Source organism: Triticum dicoccoides, chromosome 3A (assembly GCF_002162155.2).
Source record: "Triticum dicoccoides isolate Atlit2015 ecotype Zavitan chromosome 3A, WEW_v2.0, whole genome shotgun sequence".
NCBI lineage: Eukaryota > Viridiplantae > Streptophyta > Magnoliopsida > Poales > Poaceae > Triticum > Triticum dicoccoides.
In genome coordinates this window covers 17,768,941-17,791,001 of record NC_041384.1, presented here as the reverse complement: position 1 = coordinate 17,791,001, position 22,061 = coordinate 17,768,941, and the positions used below count along the sequence as shown (strand labels likewise).

The 22,061-nt window shown below is 46.8% G+C and overlaps 2 protein-coding genes across 2 annotated transcripts; both read right to left on the bottom strand.

Annotated features, from left to right (window-relative positions):
* Positions 1 to 9,852: 9,852 nt before the first annotated feature.
* Positions 9,853 to 11,271, bottom strand: LOC119270998 (expansin-A24-like). Its single transcript, XM_037552978.1, has 3 exons — positions 11,112 to 11,271; positions 10,261 to 10,585; positions 9,853 to 10,162 (listed from the first exon to the last, which is right to left on the bottom strand). The coding sequence occupies exons 1-3, from the start codon at positions 11,269 to 11,271 to the stop codon at positions 9,853 to 9,855; spliced, it is 795 nt and encodes a 264-aa protein (XP_037408875.1).
* Positions 11,272 to 20,791: 9,520 nt separating this feature from the next.
* On the bottom strand, positions 20,792 to 21,861 carry LOC119270997 (expansin-A23-like). The gene is made up of 3 exons (XM_037552977.1): positions 21,702 to 21,861; positions 21,271 to 21,595; positions 20,792 to 21,175 (listed from the first exon to the last, which is right to left on the bottom strand). The coding sequence occupies exons 1-3, from the start codon at positions 21,859 to 21,861 to the stop codon at positions 20,866 to 20,868; spliced, it is 795 nt and encodes a 264-aa protein (XP_037408874.1). The 3' UTR covers positions 20,792 to 20,865.
* Positions 21,862 to 22,061: the final 200 nt, after the last annotated feature.

The window sequence follows — 22,061 nt, the reverse complement described above, 5'->3', positions numbered from 1 at the left end:
GGATTGAAGCTAAGCCTATCAAGAATCTTGATGCTTGCACTGCTATCAGTTTCGTCAGAGGGCTAACATTCAGATATGGAGTCCCGCATAGTATCATCACTGACAATGGGTCAATCTTCGATTCGGACAAGTTCAGAGCTTTTTGCGCCTCTCAAGGCACTCGAGTCGACTACGCATCGGTCGCCCATCCCCAGTCGAATGGACAAGCTGAAAGAGCAAATGGTCTGATTCTCAAAGGACTAAAGCCTCGACTGATGCGTGATCTCAAGCACGCGGCAGGTGCTTGGGTCGACGAGCTTCCGTCAGTTCTGTGGGGATTGAGGACCACCCCTAACCGGTCGACTGGAAGAACTCCATTCTTTCTGGTTTATGGAGCCGAAGCGGTTCTGCCAAGTGATCTTCTTCACAACGCGCCCCGAGTCGAGCTTTACACCGAAGATGAAGCAGAACAGGCCCGGCAAGACGCAGTCGACCTCCTAGAAGAAGAGAGGGAGATGGCCATGATCAGATCGACCATTTATCAGCAAGACTTGCGTCGATTCCACGCCCGGAATGTGAAGAGTCGAGCCTTCCAAGAAGGAGATTTGGTCCTCCGAGTGGATCAACAGAAACCACACAAGCTTGCTCCTACTTGGGAAGGCCCCTTCATCATCACCAGAGTCCTCCACAATGGAGCGTATCACCTCTACAATGTTGATCGCCAGATCGACAAGCCACGAGCTTGGAATGCGGAACTACTCCGCCCCTTTTACACTTGAGCTCTCCCTTTTACTCCGCCCCAAAAATTGCTGTAGTTTATTTTTATCAAAGGCAAGAGTGTTTCAGTAATTGCTGTCACTCCTGTTTGCTTACGAAATCCCCCAGTGGGTGACTTAGCTGCGAATCCGTTTCGCCTAAGTTTGAAAAATCCTACCGAGTGGAGAGCGATCCTCCCACTCGGGGGCTTAGCTGTAGTCCAGCACTCGCCTAAGTTCTCTCACCTAGAGACTTAGCTGCAGTCCGGCACTCGCCTAAGTTTGAAAAAATCCTACCGAGGGGAGAGCGATCCTCCCACTCGGGGGCTTAGCTGCAGTCCAGCACTCGCCTAAGTTCTCTCACCTAGAGACTTAGCTGCAGTCAGGCACTCGCCTAAGTTTGAAAAAATTCTACCGAGTGGAGAGCAAACCTCCCACTCGGGGGCTTAGCTGCAGCCCAGTGCTCGCCTAAGTGTTTAAAAACCCTACCGAGTGGAGAGCAAACCTCCCACTCGGAGGCTTAGCTACGGCCCAGTGCTCGCCTAAGTACAAGACTCAACCCAATCCGCGAGTCGACTGCTAACTCCCCCTTCGGAATTGCGCCACAAATACAAGGTCATTCCGAGTGAAGATCAAGTTCCACTCGACGAATCAAACCATGAAGATGTCCAACGAGAAATCAATTTCAGATAAAGCCTAAAAGGTCCCAGACCTCAAAGTACTCGAGCCCTCGGCTCGGCAAAGTATAACTGTTACAAGTCCACTCGGCATCCCGAGGCAAATTTAAGGCAGAGTTTAACGGTTACAAATCCACTCGGCATTCTGAGGTAAATTTAAAGTTTTTTCACTCCTCAGGAGGAGGACTGGAAGGGGCGAAGAACTCATCCAAGTCGATCCCGTCGGCAATACGGGTGGCAGGAGCGATGAAGGTCTCCATGAAGTCTTGAAAGCTGTGCTTCCTGGTATTGGCGACTTGGATGGCCGCCAGTTTTTCTTCTCGCTCCTCCTTGCAATGGACGCGGACCAGGGACAGAGCGACATCAGCACCACATCTAGCTGAAGATTTCTTCCATTCTGCCACTCGACATGGGACTTCGTTAAGTTGAGCCATCAGAGACTCGAGGAAATTTTGAAGCGTCGTCCCAGGCCAGAGTGATGCGTCGATCCGCGACATCGCAACTTTTAGTCGAGCCAAATAGTCAACGACGTTGGCAGTATGAGACTCCAGACGGAGCACATTCATTACAGCCTCGTCCTTCACGAGAGAGTTAACAGGGTCCAATCCTGGTTCCACTCGACTGGTCTCCTCTTCAAAGTTCTGGCAGAATTCTGCAAACACGATTCAAGGGTAAGACGGTGGCCGTACGCAGGCTCGACAACTACAAGACAGCCGGGTTGGAATAATTACCTTCGAGCATGACAAACAGCTTCTTGGCGAGTCCACCGAGATAAGCCTCCAGATCTTTTACCTTCCCCGATAGCTCACCCGCCTTGTCGTGCAGCGCCATCTTCTCTTTCTTCAGTCGACTGGCGTCTTGATTAGCTGCCTCAAGAGCATTCTTCAGTCTGGAGTTCTCCTGTTCAAGAGCTCCGACCGAAGCCAGTTTCTCTTCTGCGAGCTTCATTTTGCTCGAGGCCTCCTTCTGTGCCTCTGCAAGATCTTGGTCCTTCTTCTTCGGAGCTTCCTCCAGTTTATCTACGGCGCGTCGAGTGGAACCAACATCAAGAATGGACAAGAAAGAAAAGTCACCCGTTAAGAATGGAGAACCTCACCGGCCATACCTTTTGCTTCTTCTTGCGCCTTCTTCAAGTTCTCCTGAGCAAGCTTCAAGCTAAGGTTGAGCTGGATCTGCTGATTCTCCAACTCGGTATAGCGAGCTACAAGTTCGCAAGATTTCTGTAAAAAGAAAAAATCAGTCGACAGACGTCCAAGATAAGTTGCTTCCGAGTAACTAAGAGACAATGATGATGCTTCTAAGACCACAGCCGAATCAAAAAACATTCGACAGTAATCTCGAGGACTACACCCAGTGGGTGCACTCAGCGTGCCCCCACTGGTTTGACCAAAAAAAGAGAAAGAGAGAAAAAGTCGACTGCCCGCAGTCGACCGGATACAGTTCCACTCGACCTGGACCGACCAAACCTAGTGAAGAAATACAGCTACAGCAACACAATGTAAAGACTACAGTCGACTGCCAGCAGTCCACCGTAGTCTCGGGGACTACACCCAGTGGGTGCACTTAGCATGCCCCCACTCGTCCAAAGATTGGCAGACACACCCAGTGGGTGTACAGATACAAAAGATCTTCGAAAAAGAGACTCTTCAAACAGCATATCATAACAGACCAAGTGTTGAGTCGACTGACCTGGACATTGCTCTAAAGAGCCGAACTCGCGTCATAGGCTGCTTGGCTGGCCTCCCGAGCCATCTTCACTTGCTCCATCATGATCCTCGCCTGGCGTATAGCCTCCTTTGCAGCAGCCGCTTGGTCCTCAGGGATGGGGTATGCGGCAAAAAGTGAAGACGGATCCATAGTCGACGACGAGGGCCGCGCACTCGGCAGAGGGACGGCGAAGGTCACAGAAGCCCGAGCGGTGTCACCACCATCCCGAGCCATGGCCTCGGACGCCGGAGCGGATTGGGGGCGCTTGTCAGCCGACGCCCTCTTGTGCCTCCTCACTCTCAACGGACCGTTGTTGTCTTCATCCGGGAGGTCGATAACATGAGGAGGGGCTACAAAGGAAAAGTTCAGTCGACCAGAGTTGCAGTAAATGATCAGTCGACTCGATACAGAACGTCAGTGATTGTACCAGGGTTGAAGGTAACAGCATCCTCCATCTCTTGGTCGTCACCCTTGGCGGAGACCTCAGAAGTAGCAGCACTGCAAAACTCAAAAGTCAGTCGGTTGGCTCAATGAATCGACCAAGGATCTGTCCATGGTCGACGAAGGAAAACAAGTTTTATTATTATCCGGAAATGGTAGAGACAGCTATCTTCATCTTGGGTAGAGCCTTGGGCGGCTTGGACAGCGTCGTGCGTGGGAGCTTGGGGACCTTCCCAGTCGGCGTAGGAGAAGAGGTCCGAGGGCGTTTCGACGACTGCCCAACAGAAGCAGTCGCCTTGCCACGTTCCCGCGCTGGGTCGTGTGTGTGCTTGGACCGCCCCTCTGGGCGAGGGGGTTCGGCCTCCTCCTCCTCCTCCTCTTCTTCACCGTCGGACTCCCACTCGCCTTGGTCGTCCCCGCTCTCACCTCCGCTCGCCTCCCCTTCCTCAGTTGGCCCCTGAGCCCCGTTGGGCGTCGAGTACATCTCAGTGGTCGCCTGGAAAACAATAGACAAGACGAAGGTCAATCGACCAACTCAAAGAAGACCAATGCAGAAAACAAGACTTCAGTCGGGAACATAAAGACATACCTGGTCCACCTCATACGAATTGTCGAGTGGAACCACCCTCCTGGCTCCTCGGGGGTTGTCTTTGTTCCCCCGTAATGCTCGACAGCCACCCCTCCAGCATCTCATCGGTGACCTCCTCCGTGTGGACCCGAGTGGTGTCGTCAAGGCCCGCGTACAGCCACATCGGGTGGTCACGGGCCTGGAGCGGTTGGATACGCCTCCGGAGGAAGACCTCCAGCAGGTCCATACCAGTCACACCCTCACGGACGAGCTCAACCACTCGACCCGCCAACACTTTGACCTGGGCCCTTTCCTCCGGCGACACTTTCATAGAAGCAGGCTTTACAGCTCGGTCGAGAGAGAATGGAGGAAGTCCAGTCGACTGCCCTGGGGTCGCCTGGTCTTGACAGGAGAACCAGGTTGCCTGCCAACCGCGGACCGACTCCGGGAAAGTGATGGAAGGAAAACAACTCTTCCCCCTCGCCTGGATCGCCAGACCCCCGCACAGCTGGATCACCTGCGTCCTCTCATCACTCGACTTGGCCTTCTTGACCGATTGAGAGCGACAGGTAAAGATGTGCTTGAAGAGTCCCCAGTGGGGGCGGCAACCCAAGAAGGCCTCGCACATGGAAATGTAAGCGGCGAGGTATACGATGGAGTTGGGAGTGAAGTGATGGAGATGCGCTCCGAAGAAGTTCAGAAAACTCCGGAAAAAGGGATGGGGCGGCAGAGAAAACCCTCGGTCGATGTGGGTGGCTAGGAGCACGCACTCACCGTCACGGGGTTGAGGTTCGATCTCTCCCCCCGGAAGACGTGCGGCTTGGTGGGGGATGACTCCCCCCTCGACCATGTCGTCGAGATCCTCTTGACGGAGCACCGACGGCATCCAGTCGCCCTGAATCCAACCTTTGGGCAGAGCGGTCCTAGAGGAGGATCCGCCCCGAGCTGACCTCTTCCCTTTCCCCGCCGCCGCCGCCTTCTTCGCGCGCTCCAGAGCGGAGGTCTTGCTCTTCGTCATCGTCGCCGGCGAAGTCTCGCACGGGCCTGCTGCATTGGGGCGGGAACGGAGGTAGCGGAAGGACTTGCGAAGTGAGAGAGGCGGAAGAAAGGAGGAGAAGAGAGCGCACTGCTTGGAAACCCCGAGCCGGCGATTTATAAGGGACCGCTTCCGAGTGGCTGACTGGTAGGCCCAGGCTATCCAGTCAAATCCCGCAGCAGACGCGCGCGTAGTACGTGGCGAAAAAGGCGACGCGGGGATCGAGGAGCTTCCGCTTTATCACTTCCGATTACTGCGGCTGCTCCCGCCCCGCGCGCTTCCCAAAATCCGAATCCTGCGACATCCACGGGCCACAGAACAACTTGTCAAAACAGAAGACCCCGATCGCGCCGGCGCTCAGTACGTCACAAGCAAAGAAATTCACTCGACGAAAGGCCTGGAATGGATCAAGGCGACTGAAAAAGGTTGGCAACGTCATCCGTGACGATTGACCCAAAAACGAGGCGCTCACGTAGCCCGAAGAATCAGTCGGAAAGACCTCCAACTCTTTCCCCACTCTAACCTCGATCCATTCGGGGGCTAATGATGAAGCTATGTACCTAGGGTAGGGGCACGGACCTGTCCAAAGGAGCCCTACCCTAGGACATCCCTAGGAGAAGTCGCCTTTCAATTGACTTGAAGGTATCCCACTCAACAGATTCAAGACACTCGACCTGCAGACCATCACTCGACCATGGAGGGTTAGGCGTTCACTCTGTAGTCTTAAAGATCATTTATATCACTTAATGCTGGCGTTACCAGTAACGTCCCCTCTTTATGTACATTGAACTCTATGTAACGGGGGATGGCTAGGGTCCTAGCGCACTCTATATAAGCCACCTGATGAAGCTACGTACCTAGGGTAGGGGCACGGACCTGTCCAAAGAGCCCTACCCAAGGACGTCCCCAGAGGAAGTCACCTTTCAATCGACTTGAAGGTATCCCACTCGACGGATTCAAGACACTCGACCAAGAAGCTATCACTCGACCATGAAGCCAACCACTCGACCGCCAGGAGACCTGTAGTCACTCCGCAGGCAAACGGTCAGCTGTTAAGTAGTCTTTATGGTCATTATAGCACTTTATTAGGGGTGTTACCAGTAACGCCCGACCTTAAATGTACCTTAAACCCTGCATTACTGAGGGCAGGAAGGGGCCGGCGAACTCTATATAAGCCACCCCCTCCTCAGTATGAAGGGTTCGCACCCTGTCAATTCACACGCCAGTAATCCAACCGACCGCCTCCGGGCACCGAGACGTAGGGCTGTTACTTCCTCCGCGAAGGGCCTGAACTCGTACATCTTGGTGTGTTTACAACTTCCCAATAGCTGAGATCTAGCCTCTCCATACATACCCCCCTACATCACTGTCAGAGTTAGAACCACAACAGGCGCCCCACCACAGGAGGCAGCCTTCGCTGTTGTTACGCCCCCTTACCACTAACGCGTTGTTGATGGAGGCGAGCCGCTCCGCCTGCCAGCGTTCAAAATACACCGCCCACGCCTCATGGTTGCCGACGTCGTACTCCGGGAGGGCCCGCTCCTCCTCGGGCAGAGAGGCCCGCACACGCTCGATCTCGGCGTGGAAGTAGCCAGGGTGTTCGACGTCGGGCAGCGGGGGGACTGGGACGCCCCCGGCGCTGAGCCTCCACCGCCCCGACGCACGCATGTCGGGGGGCACCAGGTAGTTCGCCCGGTGGAGGAGGTGGCCTTCCACTCGTGCAGAGAGCGGTGGCCGAAGCCGTTGGCCGCCGACACGTCGCCGGGGAACCATTCACCCATCGTGCACGCAGTGGCTAGACGGGGACAGAGGGAAAGAGGGCGTCGGTGGCGAGAGAGGGGGATTGGGGGCGGGGGCAGGTGCGTTCAACGACGAGGGAGGGGGTGCCTTTTATAGCGGCGGGGGGGGCAACGTGTGTATGCGTGGCGGGAGGGGGCGCGTCGCTGCACTGCGCCGCCCGTGAGGAATCAATGAAAGGCTGACCGGCGGCAGCCTTGGCATTGATTCCCCGTGAGAAACCGAGGTGATGAGGACGACGAGGCGCGGGGGTCGCTGACTCGGCGGGCCCGCCATTCTTTCGCGCCAAAAGCGATTGCCCCGGCGCCCCCGGACGCCACCCAGAGCGCCGGCTTCGGCCTGGGTCCGCCGGTGCTAGTTTTGGGCCTAACCGGTAAAAATTGTGCTCATGGGGGCACGACTGGGCTGTTTTTTCGGCGTCAACGCGAAAAAAGTGGCCCTGGGGCCTATTGGGGGCGCGGCTGGAGATGCTCTAAAAAGGTGTCGCTTCAACCGAAGTCCTAGACTGAACTCCTTATATAATTGGACACAAATTCGGTTCAAATTAGATTCAATCAACTACATCGAACTCGATTCAACTGGTTGCATAAACTATTTTTATAATTTAAAAGAAATTTAAATTAGTTTGAATGAAAACTTAAAAAACTACTCATTAGAGCTCTCATTCATCAACCTCTCCTAGTTCGATTAGGTCATGGCATTCTCGCGCGCTTCGTCGGCACCGCCCAGATCCCTCCGCCGGCCCGGCCCTGACCCCTCCGTCGGCACCGCCCTGACCCACTACGTTGCCACCAACACTGCCATCACCATCTACATCACTGTCGCTAGAGCAAAGTTCTATGACCGCTGCTGCCTAGGACTTGTATAGCTCGTATAACTAGCGCTCTTGCCTGATGCGCTACTGGTATAGGTGGCGGACCTCCGCCATGGACGCCTTCCCAACTTGCTACGCCTCGAGGTGCTGCCAGGCCTCTTGGTCATCCCACATCTTCCGCGCGGTGGCCACCCGAGGGTCGACAGGCTTCAACTGTAGCTGGCCATTGGGGCGGTTGCGTTGGGCGTTGGCGCCGTGGAGGCGCATCAATCTTATGTCGTGTTCCTGTGCTACCTGCACCGCCGATTGTAACTCTGAGGGTGGGCGGCCGGGTATATTTAAGATTCGCGGTCACGCGTAGTGTTATAAGGGTTCAGTCAGGTGCACGTTACAAGACAAAACATGAATTTATCCTTGTCAAACTTATTATATGGAATCGGTTAGAGATCCTCTAAGTCTAGTATAACGTCTACGTTGTTCTCACCTCTTGAAACATTTTCCACCCGTCTTCCAGAATAAGGGGAGAACTTGCTGAGAGCTACTCACGAACCACATTTGATGTGTCTAGTGCCACTGATCCTCGTGTAGGTTGAGGTCGAGGTCCAGCGTTGAATTCCCGGGAAGGATCCATGCATGCACAAACAACTAATGATCTCAAATATCTCCTATCAACGTCTCTGCATATAGAGGCTCTTGTTTTTTTACATAATGTTTGTTATTCTTGACGACTCGGCTGGCTCATCCTTTTATTATAGTAGCATGCATGTTGCTTCTAGCTCGATCGGTTGGTAATAAAGGGAAATCCTGGTAATAAGGGCTGGGCCCATCAGGTTAGTATAGTACTCTTTGAAGACGGTCTTCAGAAGCAAGTAGTAGACATTCAGTGGGCCGGCCGACCCAGACTAGATGGCTGAGGCCGGGCTAGGAGTAGAACGATGTTCTTCTATTTTTAACGGAGTATACCATATAAACATACCAACACAGTGACAATTTTTTTCTACTAAATGCATCATATAATTCATATTTTAATAATACTCAAAAGGTTGAATGAATTTGATCTTACATACACCATACGAATTACACAATGAGTATCAAGAAATTCTCACATAAAATAGGACCAGTGCTACAAGCACTGTCCCACTAAGCATCACAATTTCCATTTTACGCAATGCATAGTTATCAGGAAACTGTCCCTAGCCCCGGTAGATTAATTGGTCCACACACATTGTTCATTTGAAATAAGAGTTTCTAGGAAATGTTTGCCCAAAGTGCCACCCCGGCACAACATTGTTGTAGATAAAGCGTTTGACCATCAATGTTGGTTAGTCTAAAGGAAAGCATCATGCAAGTGAAGTTCGGGAACGAGTGCCAGCCGGCGCCCAGGAATCAGAGCTCTTGACACCCGTTCACTTCTTTGGGCGTTGAGTCGGCTGGTCTATCAGGTTAGTATAGTAGCAGCCACCTTGTAGACCTATCGGTCGGTAATAAGAACTGATAATTACCTTTGAATTGAGGTGGAGGGGTGAGCTAGAATTACAAAAAGAAATACTTATTGTTACAAGGTCTTCTATAAAGCTTCAACTTATAAAATAGGTCCAGAAAGGACTTGAAGGATAAAGTTTTGCATCAACAATTTGCATTATTCAAACCATACTAATTAACAGTCAAAGACAAGCGATTATTTTATTTTTTCCTCAGCTCTTGTTTGCATGTCTGGACAAAATAACTGTATATGTCATGTAGCAGTACATAATTTCTGGTTTATACATGGATTATTTTATGTTCTCCTATGCAAATGGCGTACCACTATGTAGACAGCAAGACAATGACATAATGTGTTTACAGAATGCATCACATGATTGATTTTGAAGAATATGAAATCAATAAATTTAATTGGATCTATATACAGCTTACCAATTACACAAATGAGTATGAACAAATTGAATGGTAACATTAGACCAGTGCTATAAGTAGCATACACATTAACCACCATAACTTGCATTTCATCGCAATGCAGTGTAATGATCACAAATCGGTCACTTGCCCTGGTAAGTTAATTGGTCGGCAGACATTGCTCATTAGAATTGCAACTTGCTAGCAAATGATTGCCCAAAGTTCCATCCCTTCGGCACAACGTTGTTGAACACAAGCATGTGTCCATCAGTGTTGGTTAGTCTAAAGGAGAGCATCTTGCCGGTGAGGTTCGCCAGCGAGTGCCAGTTAGCGCCCCAATTGCGTGCCATGGGCATCCAGTCGTTGGAATCAGAGCTCTTGACATCCATGGACTTGATCGAGCCTGCTGCACCAACGTTGCTCACAAGCACAAGATTGAAGTAATCATGACCATTGATTCTGAACCTGACGCCACCCCGCTTAACACATGGAACTCTGCATGTGTATGGCAGTGGCATGGAGAAAAGTTAAAGTTATATGTTGCTACGATGACTTTGGACTAAATTTTAAACTTATAAGAGACGCATGTATACCTCTGGTACATGACGGGGATGATGCCACCTCTATAAACACCGATCTTCTCCCATGCCGGCTGGGCCATGTCGAAGTGTGGCCGTGGCGGGTTGCACCAGCCTCCGTTGTCATTGGGGAGGGCGTCGTTGGGCGGGCAAAAGTTCGTGGCAGTGACAGTCACCGTCACGCCGGGCTTGCAAAACAACGGGTCCGCTCGCTTCCGGTCGCATGCGATCTTGTAGCACTGCCCGCACGCGGCGCCGTCATTGAACAACACAGTGCTCAGAGCCGCCGTGCGCGTCCCGTAGCCTTCAGAGAAGAGGTTGCGGTACCCGCACGCGCCCCTGCAATACATAGAACACATCGCAAGTGTTAGTGCAGAGAAGAACAAGATGAACCGGGCATGCACGCACTAGATTGATGTAGAGGCGTGAGTGCTGGAATTTTGTCTATTTTGGGCCTAGCCCAATAGCAGTTTCAGAAATTCCTAGTAAATTCTAGAGGCTCACACAACCCATTTGTGCAAGGCAAGAGGTGGAACAAAAATTTAGTCCCACATTGCTAGTTGAGTGGGAGTTGGACCTCCTTATAAGGGAGGTTCTCTCCCCACTTGTACGAGCATGAGAACAAGAGGGATATCCACGCGCGCTCCTGTTAAAGGTTCTGCCACAGTTCCTTGTTCTAGTCCTTGTCCTACACATGTTAGGTTCTACTTCATATATGCAGAGGCTATTTACCTTCTCTCTGTCAGAACGCATGACTTGTTTTATCTCTTCTATATTAGTCATGCTTTATCTAGTATTTCTGTTAATAAAATCATTTGGTAAATTGCTCATATATCCAACAGTGAGTTGAATGATTAGTTGATTACCCATTGTATCGGAGGCGTCAGCACCGCCGTAGAACGTCGCATGCGCCTTCTGCCAGACGAAGGGTTGCGGGGATGTCGTGCTCGGATTATCCGCGGCCACAGAGAGCACACAGCCGATCGCCGCCAGCAGCACCCCTGCAGCAACTCGAGCTAGAGCCATATCTGCCGCTAGCTGCGTCTGGCTTGAAGTATCTATGGATGCGTTTGCTCGTGTGTGATTTATTGCTGACGGTTGTGAGTGATCTGACGATCGTTTGTGTATATATAGTCCTCCCATGCGGTCGATTTGTGCGTACGTCGCTAGAGGATTCAGCAAGGCCACCCTGATTGGATGAATGAAGCATGTAGCGTGCAAAGGTGCCTGGCCGTGCAGCGGAGCCAATGCTTGCATGCCAATCAAGAGATATATGTATAGTATGCACGTAGGCGCAGACCCGTCCCTTGAATCGTACGACGAGTGTTCATGTCCTGCATCTGGTCCTCAACGTCGGCGGCGCACATAGGGTGTGATGATTAGGTCGTGAAGAAATCTTGAGTTGTCAGTAAGGCACATCGATAGATGCTTTCAATCCGTCCATTTTCATGCATGGTCATGAAGTAATGTTCGTCGGCTTGATCATGCGATCATTCTTTGGCCGTTAAACCAGGCTAATCCTCAAGTTGCCCAAACGTGTACGCGGGCAACGTTTTCCGTTAGCAATTTATCGGTTTCACCATACCTTTTCGTGTTTGTTTGTTTCTCACTTTCCACTTTTTCTTCTGGTTTCCTTCTTGGAGTTTTGTTTCTATTCCTAGAGAGCAACAAACCAACGCTTATCCTTTGGGGCTCCCGCAAGGATCTTTTTTTTTGTCCTCGGAGCACGTGAAGTGGTGCGTCCAGTCGCAGTAATTTATCGCGTGTTGGGCACTCTTTCCGAGGTCTTTTTTACCTGTGTCTCCCAGCGGCGGATCCAGAACAAAAATGTCCCGGTGTCCACATGTATACAAGGATAGATACCAAACAATAGTATGCACTCCATTCCTTTATATATGAGTTTTTAGAAAAATATATCAATATCCACATTACGAAATTCATATCATTTGATCCTTCAAGAAGATAGTTTCGTATTTTATCTATTAGGTTTTGTAGATGTTGTTATTTTATTTTATAATTTTGGTCAATCATTTAAATGGTTGACTTGCACGGAAATCAATACACCTTATATTCTGGAACGAAGAATAACACACCCAACAACACAAATTATATGGCAGTGAGATTTCTTACAAAAATGAACTGGTTCATGTGATGGGCAAGCTATATCATCTTGTGCTGAGGACTTTATTTTTTTAAGAAACATTTCCATAAATTCTCATGTTAATAATTATTATTGTGTTAGCAAAAATGTATGAGTTACATTATTTGTGTTTGCATATGCAAGAATAGAAACAATAAACAAAACATATTTTTTTGGTCAGAAATAAACAGAACATATTGATTGAACAATACGATTAGGGAGTTAAACTTACTCAACATTGTGATTTGCCGTTCTTGCTGAAATAATCCTCCCATGGTTAGATGTGAATCGCAGCGAGTTGTTCTCAATTATAATACCTTTAAATTTTAAAACCCTAGCCATGCAATTAAAAAAGAGAAATTTGAGAAATTAAAATTCCTACACACAGTTGAGATTTCAGATTTGAGAGAGATCGGCAATTACCAAGTGCAGAGTTGAGAGGTACCTGAAATTTCCAACAATCTCTCGGTGGGCGATGTAGAGGCAGCCGACTAGCGATGTTTGAACGTTTCAATGGACAACCAGGACGAACCAGCGACTGGCCGCGCGACTGGCAGCGCGGCGGCAGAGAAGGGCCGAGGACGGAGAAGCCGAACGGATGAGCAACAGAATAGGCGCACGCACAGACGTATTGGGGATTAATTAATTAGATTGATAGCTTTTTCTCAACAGGCGCACGTACAGGGATCGATTAATCGATCGATCTGGAGTGGGCATTTACCTAGATGGGCTGCTATGCCTGGTTTGCGTTCGTGTATCGGTGGGCTGGCCGGTGTCCAGGTCAAAAAGTTACCGGTGTCCAGCCCAAAAATCTGTACCATGCATAAGGTGAATACGAGTTTTATCCGGTGCCAATGACACCGGAAGAGACAACGTGCCTCCGCCCCTGGTGTCTCCGCAAGAAACACATATTTGCTTTCACGGGAAGCACAACTAATGCTTCCATCAAAAGCAAGCACAACTGTGCTTCTTGAAAGGGAAAAGCACAACCTATGCTTGTACGAGAAACATAGTGCTTCCGTGAGAACAACAGCATGTGGTTCCCTGGGAAAAGAGAAAATCACATGTGCTTCTAGAAAAAAAAGTGAAAACCACAACTGTGCTTTTGGGCTCCCTTTTTTCTTTTGGTTTTCTTGGCATTCTTTTTTTCGGTTGCCAGTTTTTTCTGGTTTTTGTGTTTGGATTTTTTGGGTATTCGTTTCTTCCTATTTCCAAATTTTTTTCTTCTAGTTTCTTGGGTTTTCGTGAAAAAAAATTCATCAAAATCTATTAACATGCGATTTAGTTTCAACCATCTCGGCGTGTAATATGCAATGCTGGAAATGATTTGGTATAAATGCATGATTAAAAAGATAAAACATTTTGAATAAATGAATCAACAAAAAAGAAGAACTCTCAGGTTGTGACAAGTGGCACATGCAATGCATCCACTTGCCAGCACCTAAAGAGGTGGGGAATGACCTTTGAAAAGGGTAACCCTTAACTAGTGATTTCGTTTTTTCTAACGATATTAAAAATATACATTTTCAAAGATATTATAAGTAAAAAATTAATGTTATTTGGCCACATTGGGACGGCCCATATAGGGGAAGGTGTGTGTGTGGAGGTTTGCCCAACAGCACTTATTTGAAGCACAAATGGTCGAGCAAACGCATAGAGCGCTCGCTCCCTGGGCTGGCCCAATTCAGTGCATCCTGAAGCACTTCGTCCTGAGTGATTGTCTTTCCTCAGTTTAATATTCTATGGCTTTATAATTGGTTTTTCATACTTTTTTTTATTTATCTTAAGATTTAATTGCTAAACTAGTTTTATCAATATTTAAAATATTTTTCAAAGATTATATTATTGTGCCACTTTGGGGCGGCGCATATAAGGAGCTGTAAACATTTGTTCACCTATATGTCCAACTATTAAGGGTTGTGCGCGCAGGCGAACAAGCCAGCGCGCACCCTCCCTCCCGCAGCGCGCCACTTTGGACTGGCCCATTTGCAGAGCTCGACGCGTCCTGTTTTTTTCTTTATTTTTCTTTTTTATTTTAGTCTTATTTCAAATACTTATGGATTAAGAAAATGTTCAAAAATTCCAAAAATGTGAATTTTGAAAAACATGTTAAAGAAATCATAAAATGTTCACATATAAAAAAATGTGCTTTTCCAAAAAAATGTTCATATACTTCTAGTAAACTTTATGAGTTTCAAAAAAAATTGGGAATTAGAAAAATGTTCACCAAGTTTTTTAAAATGCTCGCGCTTTCATAAAAGATCTCAATCTGATAAAAAAATATTCACGAAAACAGAAAAACAATTGTGTGTTCAGAACATGTTCACAATTTTTCAAAACTTGTTCAAAAATGTTTCCCGATCAAATTTATTTTTCCAATTTTAAAAATTGTTTGAAAATCTCAAAAAATATTATCTGATTAATTTTTTTTGCTGTAAAACATATTCATGGGTTACAATAAGATGTTCAATTTTTTTAAAAAATGCTGCGAATTTAATAAAAATATTCATGATTTAAGAAAAAATCCATGGATTTAAAATATGTTTATGATATCCAAAAAAATTCACTATTTATGGAAATGTTCAAAAAAAATTAAGTTTTTTCGCAAAATATAAAAAATGGGAAATTAAAAAATTAAAGAAAAAGAAACGAATAAAGAAAATGAAAAAGGAAAGAAAAAGGAAAAAAGAAAAAAGGAAAATGAAAAAGGAGAAAAAACCGAATGAAAAGGCAAGAAAATAACCCGGTTTGGGACGGTTCTAGAACTTTCCCAAACTGGAAACGAGCTATGTTGGGTTGGCCCAAATGTAGGTAGCGTGGGGTGCGCGCGCGGTCGCTAACCAGTGACTAGCGCGCCAAATACGATCCCCGCGGGAGCACCTATCTGGTGCTGATATGGTCGAGCAAATGTATAGACGGGTCGCTCCCTGGCAAGCCTAATTCGGTGCATCTTGGAGCGCTTCATCCTGAGTAATTTTCATTCACCAGATTACTATTGTAACTTCTTCCAGTTGGTTTTTAACCGATTATGGGATTTATTTGGATTGATTTAAAAATATAATAATCCAAGATTCAAAACGAATAGGTTACATATTTTTTTTAAATGTTTAGGAATATTAAAAAATCATATATTACAAGAGATGTTCACGAATTATAGCATATTAACATATTTTCAAATTTAAAATTTTATTAATTTATAAAAATGGTTGTGATTGGTACATGAATTAAGACCCCCGCCCATTTCTTCCCATCTTGTTTGAATGGGTGAAAAATTCATCGCAAATGTTTGTGCAGGAGAGACCCAAATCTTCGTTACCGTTCGAGCAGCCATGGCCCATGTCCTTCTCTACTCAATCGCCGGCCAATCTCACTCCGAGATTAAGAATCCATTGCCTCCCTTCCAATCTTTGAACCTAGTGTTTGCGTATTTTTATGAATTAGCAATTGTATGCAATGGGTCGTTGAAGTAGTTTTGGGGCAAAGGATAGGGGGAGACTCGTCGAAGGGGTTTAGGGACAAGGGATAGGGGCAGAAGACTCGTTGAAGGAGTTTAGGGGCAAGTAATAGTGGGAGAAGACTCGTCGAAGGGGTTTAATTTAGGGTTAGGGTGAAATGGTGTAGAGTTGTCGAAGACGAGCCTTCTTTGTTAGGGGTTTAGGGGCCATAGGTCTACATCACTATTCGATATGTGTGTTCCTTTTGTAAGAGATGTTCTAGGAGGAAGGATCATGCCTATTGTCATTGGAAGTTATCCTTGTTCTTGTCCTCCTCTGAGACCTTGGTAAAGCAGGGAGGAAGTGGAAGCACAACCATCACCCACGGTGGCTAATAACAGTGAGTGATCAATGTCCATCATATATACAAAAACTAGAGAGATGGGAGATATTCTAAGATGAAGGATGCCGACTGTTGTCATAGGGGGAGTCACTGCTCCTCGTCTCATTGTTTGAGACTTTGGTAATGCAAGAAGGGGGGGAGTAACGACCATCATCGATAGTCGAAATGCTAAAGAGGGAGTGCCCACCATATATACCACCGCTTGAGAGATGAGAGTTATTCAAGGGAGCCTCGACGGACTGAAATTAAACCCACATGCTGAATAAGCGAGCCTTCTAGGTTAGGAGTTTAGGGCAAGGATGAGCGACATTTTTTTTATGACAATCAAACATAAGAAAATTATGCTTTACTTTTCGATACCTATGTTATATTTCCTTCTGACACAATTTTTGTAAATGACTTATTAGGTGTTAGCATAGACCACAAGGACATGGCATTGCTTGATGCTTCCCTTCACTTTAGGGTTGATTCCCTGGACGAGGAGGCGGATCACATGGCGCGTGTCATGGACCAACATATGTCAGTGAGGACTACTTGGCCATGCTAGTTCAAGCAAACCCGCAACTCCTTGTTGAGCACCATGCAGTCTACGAATTCCTCAAGGACGAGCGGAAGACCGAGGGCATTTGCCAGATTCTGGTTTGCCTCTGTGCCGAGCAGCAAAAGTTTTTCGACAAGCTCGACAAGAAAGAAGCGCCGTCTAAGGTTAGCAATGACCCGATCCCGTCAAGTTCGCCGATTATCCACTGGGGAGATGCCCACCTAGTCTGACTCCAGGATCATCGGCTTAACTGACTACCAGTCTGAGTGGATATCCATTCTTGGAGTAGCCTAGCTAGATAGTTTGATGTGGATGTAGTGAATGTTGCTACTATGTTGAATTAGAGTTGAACTTGAGTAGACCTTGTGATGCTTATGGGTATATGAATCATTGATGCGTACGTTGCTTATGTTCCATGTGTTCTTCTACCCTTTGTGTTGCTTCTCCTGCTTATCAAATCTTGTCCTTCCGTCCTGATGAAGTGATGTATAGTGTACATTGGGAGGTGCACAAGACTGTATGATTCGTGACAGACATGTTAAGAACAGGTGTCCGAACATCTCATTTCAAGGGTTTAAGACTAGGCAGGAGGGAGATGATGCTTACTCCAAGACCATGCTCAGAGCAAAGAGTAATGTTGGAGTAGGCAAGGGTGCTGGTCAGATCGGGTTTCGTGGGTTAAAAACTTGATAATCTTCATCCAATTTGTCGTCATTGTGGCGTTGATGTTATCATTTCCACGGTTAGTACATCTGGGCGAATATTACTTCTTTTCTATAAGACATGACCAACAACATGATCTGATGAAATTCTTTGTTGTGATTCTTTGTAGAGTCTCTGGCAAATATGAACAATATGAGGAGGTATATCTAGAGCTCGTGTCCACGGAGACCATTTTCTACTCCAAGAGTGTGTGGTGCTTGTTGTTTATGAACTTCGTCCCTTACTTATTCTTATTTCTGAACTTGGAACTCATGCTTGCTTGTGAACATTTGCTAGTATATGGACCTGTATGGTTGTTTATCATGAAATTGGAACTCGTGGTTGGTTGTGACTCATGCGTTTAGTTGTGAACTTGTTATATATTGCTAAGTCCTAAGCGGTGCTATATGTACATGTTGCTTATATTGCTTGCTGGACATTTACTATTGGATATGTATATGTGATGTATGAATTGCAGGGTTGTCCCAATAGAAAAACAATTATGGGATATAAGGCAGTATCGAACTCGGTTTACACATTTAAACCAAGCATACCTCTCGGCTTACTAGACACGTGTTAGTTCCTGACTAAACAGAATTGCCAGTGCATGTAGAAGACGAGAGGGCACCTCGGCTTACATGTAACCTATAAGGGTTAGATATAAGCCGTGCTCGTGTACTAACACACTCATCTTATAGATGGGCACGCGGTTGCTTCGGGTGGGAAATAAAGCCGAGCAGGGCACGACCTACTTTTAAGCCATGCATGGACGCAGGTTCTCAGCTTATCCTGAAATACCGGTATGATGTAAGCCGAACATACTAAGTCGTGTGCCACACTTAGCTTAGTAGCCCAGGTTAAAAATGCCTTCACTGAACTCGGCTTATTAGTATTTTCTCTCTAGAGATTGGACTAGAGGAGACCTGGGTAATTTTGCAACTTGAACACCGGAATTGCTTCACACACGATACAACATGAACGATCTGCAAAGATGTGTTCTCTATGCATCAGCTAAAAAAACCAATCGCCTCCTGCGTGCACGGACTCGGTTAGAGCTGCCACATGGGATAATCCATGAGTCAGCTGATGGGTTGTCATGTGTGTAGCAACGCTGTAATTAAAAACTGGACACTATATAATAGATATGTGTACATGGTCAGTGTACACCCGTTCACTTCTTTGGGCATTGAGTGGGCTGGTCTATCAGGTTAGTATAGTGGCAACCACCTTGTAGACCTATCTGTCGGTAATAAGAACTGATAATTACCTTTGAATTGAGAAGGAAGGGGTGAGCTAGAATTACAAAAAGAAATACTTATTGTTACAAGGTCTTCTATAAAGCTTCAACTTATAAAATAGGTCCAGAATGGACTTGAACGATAAAGTTTTGCATCAACAATTTGCATTATTCAAACCATACTAATAAACAATCCAAGACAAACAATTACTTTATTTTTCTCCTCAGCTCTTTTTTGCATGTCTCAACAAAATAACTATATATGTCATGTAGCAGTACATAATTTCTGGTTTATACATGGATTATTGTATGTTCTCCTATGCAAATGGCGTACCACTATGTAGATAGCAAGACAATGACATAATGTGTTTACAGAATGCATCACATAATTGAATTTAAAGAATATGAAATCAATAAAATTAATTGGATCTATATACAGTTTACCAATTACACAAATGGGTATGAACAAATTGAATGGTAACATTAGACCAATGCTATAAGTAGCATACACATTAAGCACCATAACTTGCATTTCATCGCAATGCAGTGTAATGATCACAAATCAGTTACATGCCCTGGTAAGTTAATTGGTCGGCAGACATTGCTCACTAGAACTAAGTGTTCGCAGCCATGTTCGGCTTGATTCCACATGATATGTAAGCTGTCCTATGAACATCGCAGTTAATGTATAGAACCCACAAGAGTTTTCCCTCACAAAAAAGTAGACTCTACTTTTTCGCAAAAAAATGTAGACTCTTGTCTTGGACACTTTCATTCGGTAGCTATATATCCTTATGGAGAGAGGGGAACAATGAAAATCAAGGGGAGGAAGATTAGTGGCAAAGAGAATACGCCAGTCCCTGACAAAACAACCTGTAAGTCTAGTATAACAGCTATGTTGTCCTCAGCAATTGGAACATTTTTGGCCCGTCTTCTAGATTCAGGAGAGAACCGTACTAACAATGGCTCATGAACCATGTTTGACGCGTCTAGTGTCGCCGATACTCATGTAGGTTGTGCTCGAGCCGTCGAGGTCCAACACTGAATTCCTAGGTACACCTTTTGGTCATGTGGGTGGTAAGGGGTGTAGCGGCGCGTGGTTTAGGCTAGTGCTCTCCTTTGGTAGTGGCGTCGTTCAGACCCGGATCTGGAGGTTGTGCTTGTCGCAGTTTTCCTGTGTGCCGTGTGGTGTCACAGGAAAGATGTCGGGCAAAAGCTCCTTGCTTTGGCGCCGACGGCGGTGACGCCCACGGGTGCCACTCTCCTCTTCAGGACGACGTTGTGGTTCTCCTCTCCCTGTCACGATTCCAGGTGATGACCCTCGTCCGTCTCAGACTCAACAGTTCGTGGAGCTTCGGTCTCCTAGGGTGTTGTATGCTGGCCTACCTGTGTTATTTTTCGGCAACGTGGTCACGTGCCTTTATGTTGTCTAGTTATCTCAGGATCTGCTTTGTAAGAGGCCAACCCATTACCTTGCATTGTTTGGCCATGTACTTTGGTTTTGTTTTATCTATAAAGCGGGCCGTGAGCCAGTTTCGAGAGTAATAGGCAATTAGCTTGATCGATCTATTATAAAAACATTTCTTTTCTTTTCTGCATATGATACTTACAAAGTTCTTCTCTTGAAAAAGGAGGGTTGAATTAGAATTATAATCAAATAGGTTCAAAAAGGAGATGACATGAGGACTTTTACATCAATACTTTGCATATTCAACTTTTACTTCTCTTAAACTGTCCAAGATAAGCGACCAGTTTCTCTCTCCTCATGACTTCTGTTCGAATCTACTCCCCTTGAAATAGTTATATAGTGAATCAAAGATCTAATATATATTCAGAAGGAATACATAATTTCTGTTTTCTGCATGGATATTTTCTACACTTGTATGTTAGCGGCTTCCCATACATAGGGACAGAATGAAATAACTATTTACATAATGCATCATATAAGTGAATTTGAAGAATACGCAATCGATCTAATGAACTGGATCTTGTATATATACACCATAGGAATTGCACATTGAGTATGAACAAATTGAATGGTAAATTAGATCAGTGCTACAGGCAGCACACACATTAAGCACCATAACTTGCATTTTATGCAACATAATTATCACAAATCCATCAGTTGCCCTGGTAAATTAATTGGTTGGCAGACATTGCTCGCTAGAATTGCAATTTGCTAACAAATGTTTGCCCAAATGTCCATCCCTTTGGCACAACGTCGTTGAACACAAGCAAGTGTCCATCAGTGTTGGTTAGTCTGAAGGAGAGCATCTTTCCTGTGAGGTTCGCCAGCGAGTGCCAGTTAGCGCCCCAATTGCGTGCCATTGGCATCCAGTCTTCAGAGTCGGAGCTCTTGACATCCATGGAATTGATCGAGCCTGCTGCGGCAACATTGCTCACAAGCACAAGATTGAAGTAATCATGACCATTGATTTTGAATCTCACGCCACCCCGCTTCACGCACGGAACTCTGCATGTGTATGGCAGTGGCATAGAAAAACTTGAAGTTATGTCACTCCGGTCACTTTGGACTAATTTTTGAACCAGTAAGAAGCGCAGATATACCTTTGGTACATAACAGGGATGATGCCACCTTTATAAACACCAATCTTTTCCCAGGCTGGCTGGGCCATGTCGAAGTGCGGCCTTGGCGTGTTGCACCAGCCGCCGTTATCATTGGGGAGAGCATCGTTGGGAGGGCAGAAGTTCGTGGCCTTGACGGTCACTGTCACGCCAGGCTTGCAAAACACCGGGTCCGCACGCTTGCGATCGCATGCGATCTTGTAGCACTGCCCGCACGCGGCGCCATCATTGAACAGCACGGTGCTCAGAGCCGCCGTGCGTGTCCCGTATCCTTCCGAGAAGAGGTTGCCATACCCGCACGCACCACCTGCAATATATAATATAGTACATCACAAGTGTTAATATACAAAAGAACAAGACGAAGCAGGCATGCACACACAAAATAGATGTAGTTATGTGACTTGAATAATTACCCATTGTGTCGGAGGCGTCAGCGCCACCGTAGAATGTCGCATGCGCCTTCTGCCAGAGGAGCGGTTGCGGGGATGGCACAATTGTGGTGTCCGTGGCCACAGACAACAGCGCACTGCTGACCGCCAGCAGCATCACCACAACAACTCGACCTGGAGCCATATCTATGGCTGTGTGCCCTCGAAACTTCAGAACTTGTGATATATGTAGCTGATCCCAAAACTGGAGCGCGCAAGCTGATGAGTACGGTCTATATTGATTTGTCGCTGATGGTTGTGTGGTGATGTGGTGCTCATATTCTCACGATCGTTTGTTTATAGTCTTCGCACGCGGTTGATTCATTCGTACGTACGTCGCAAGGC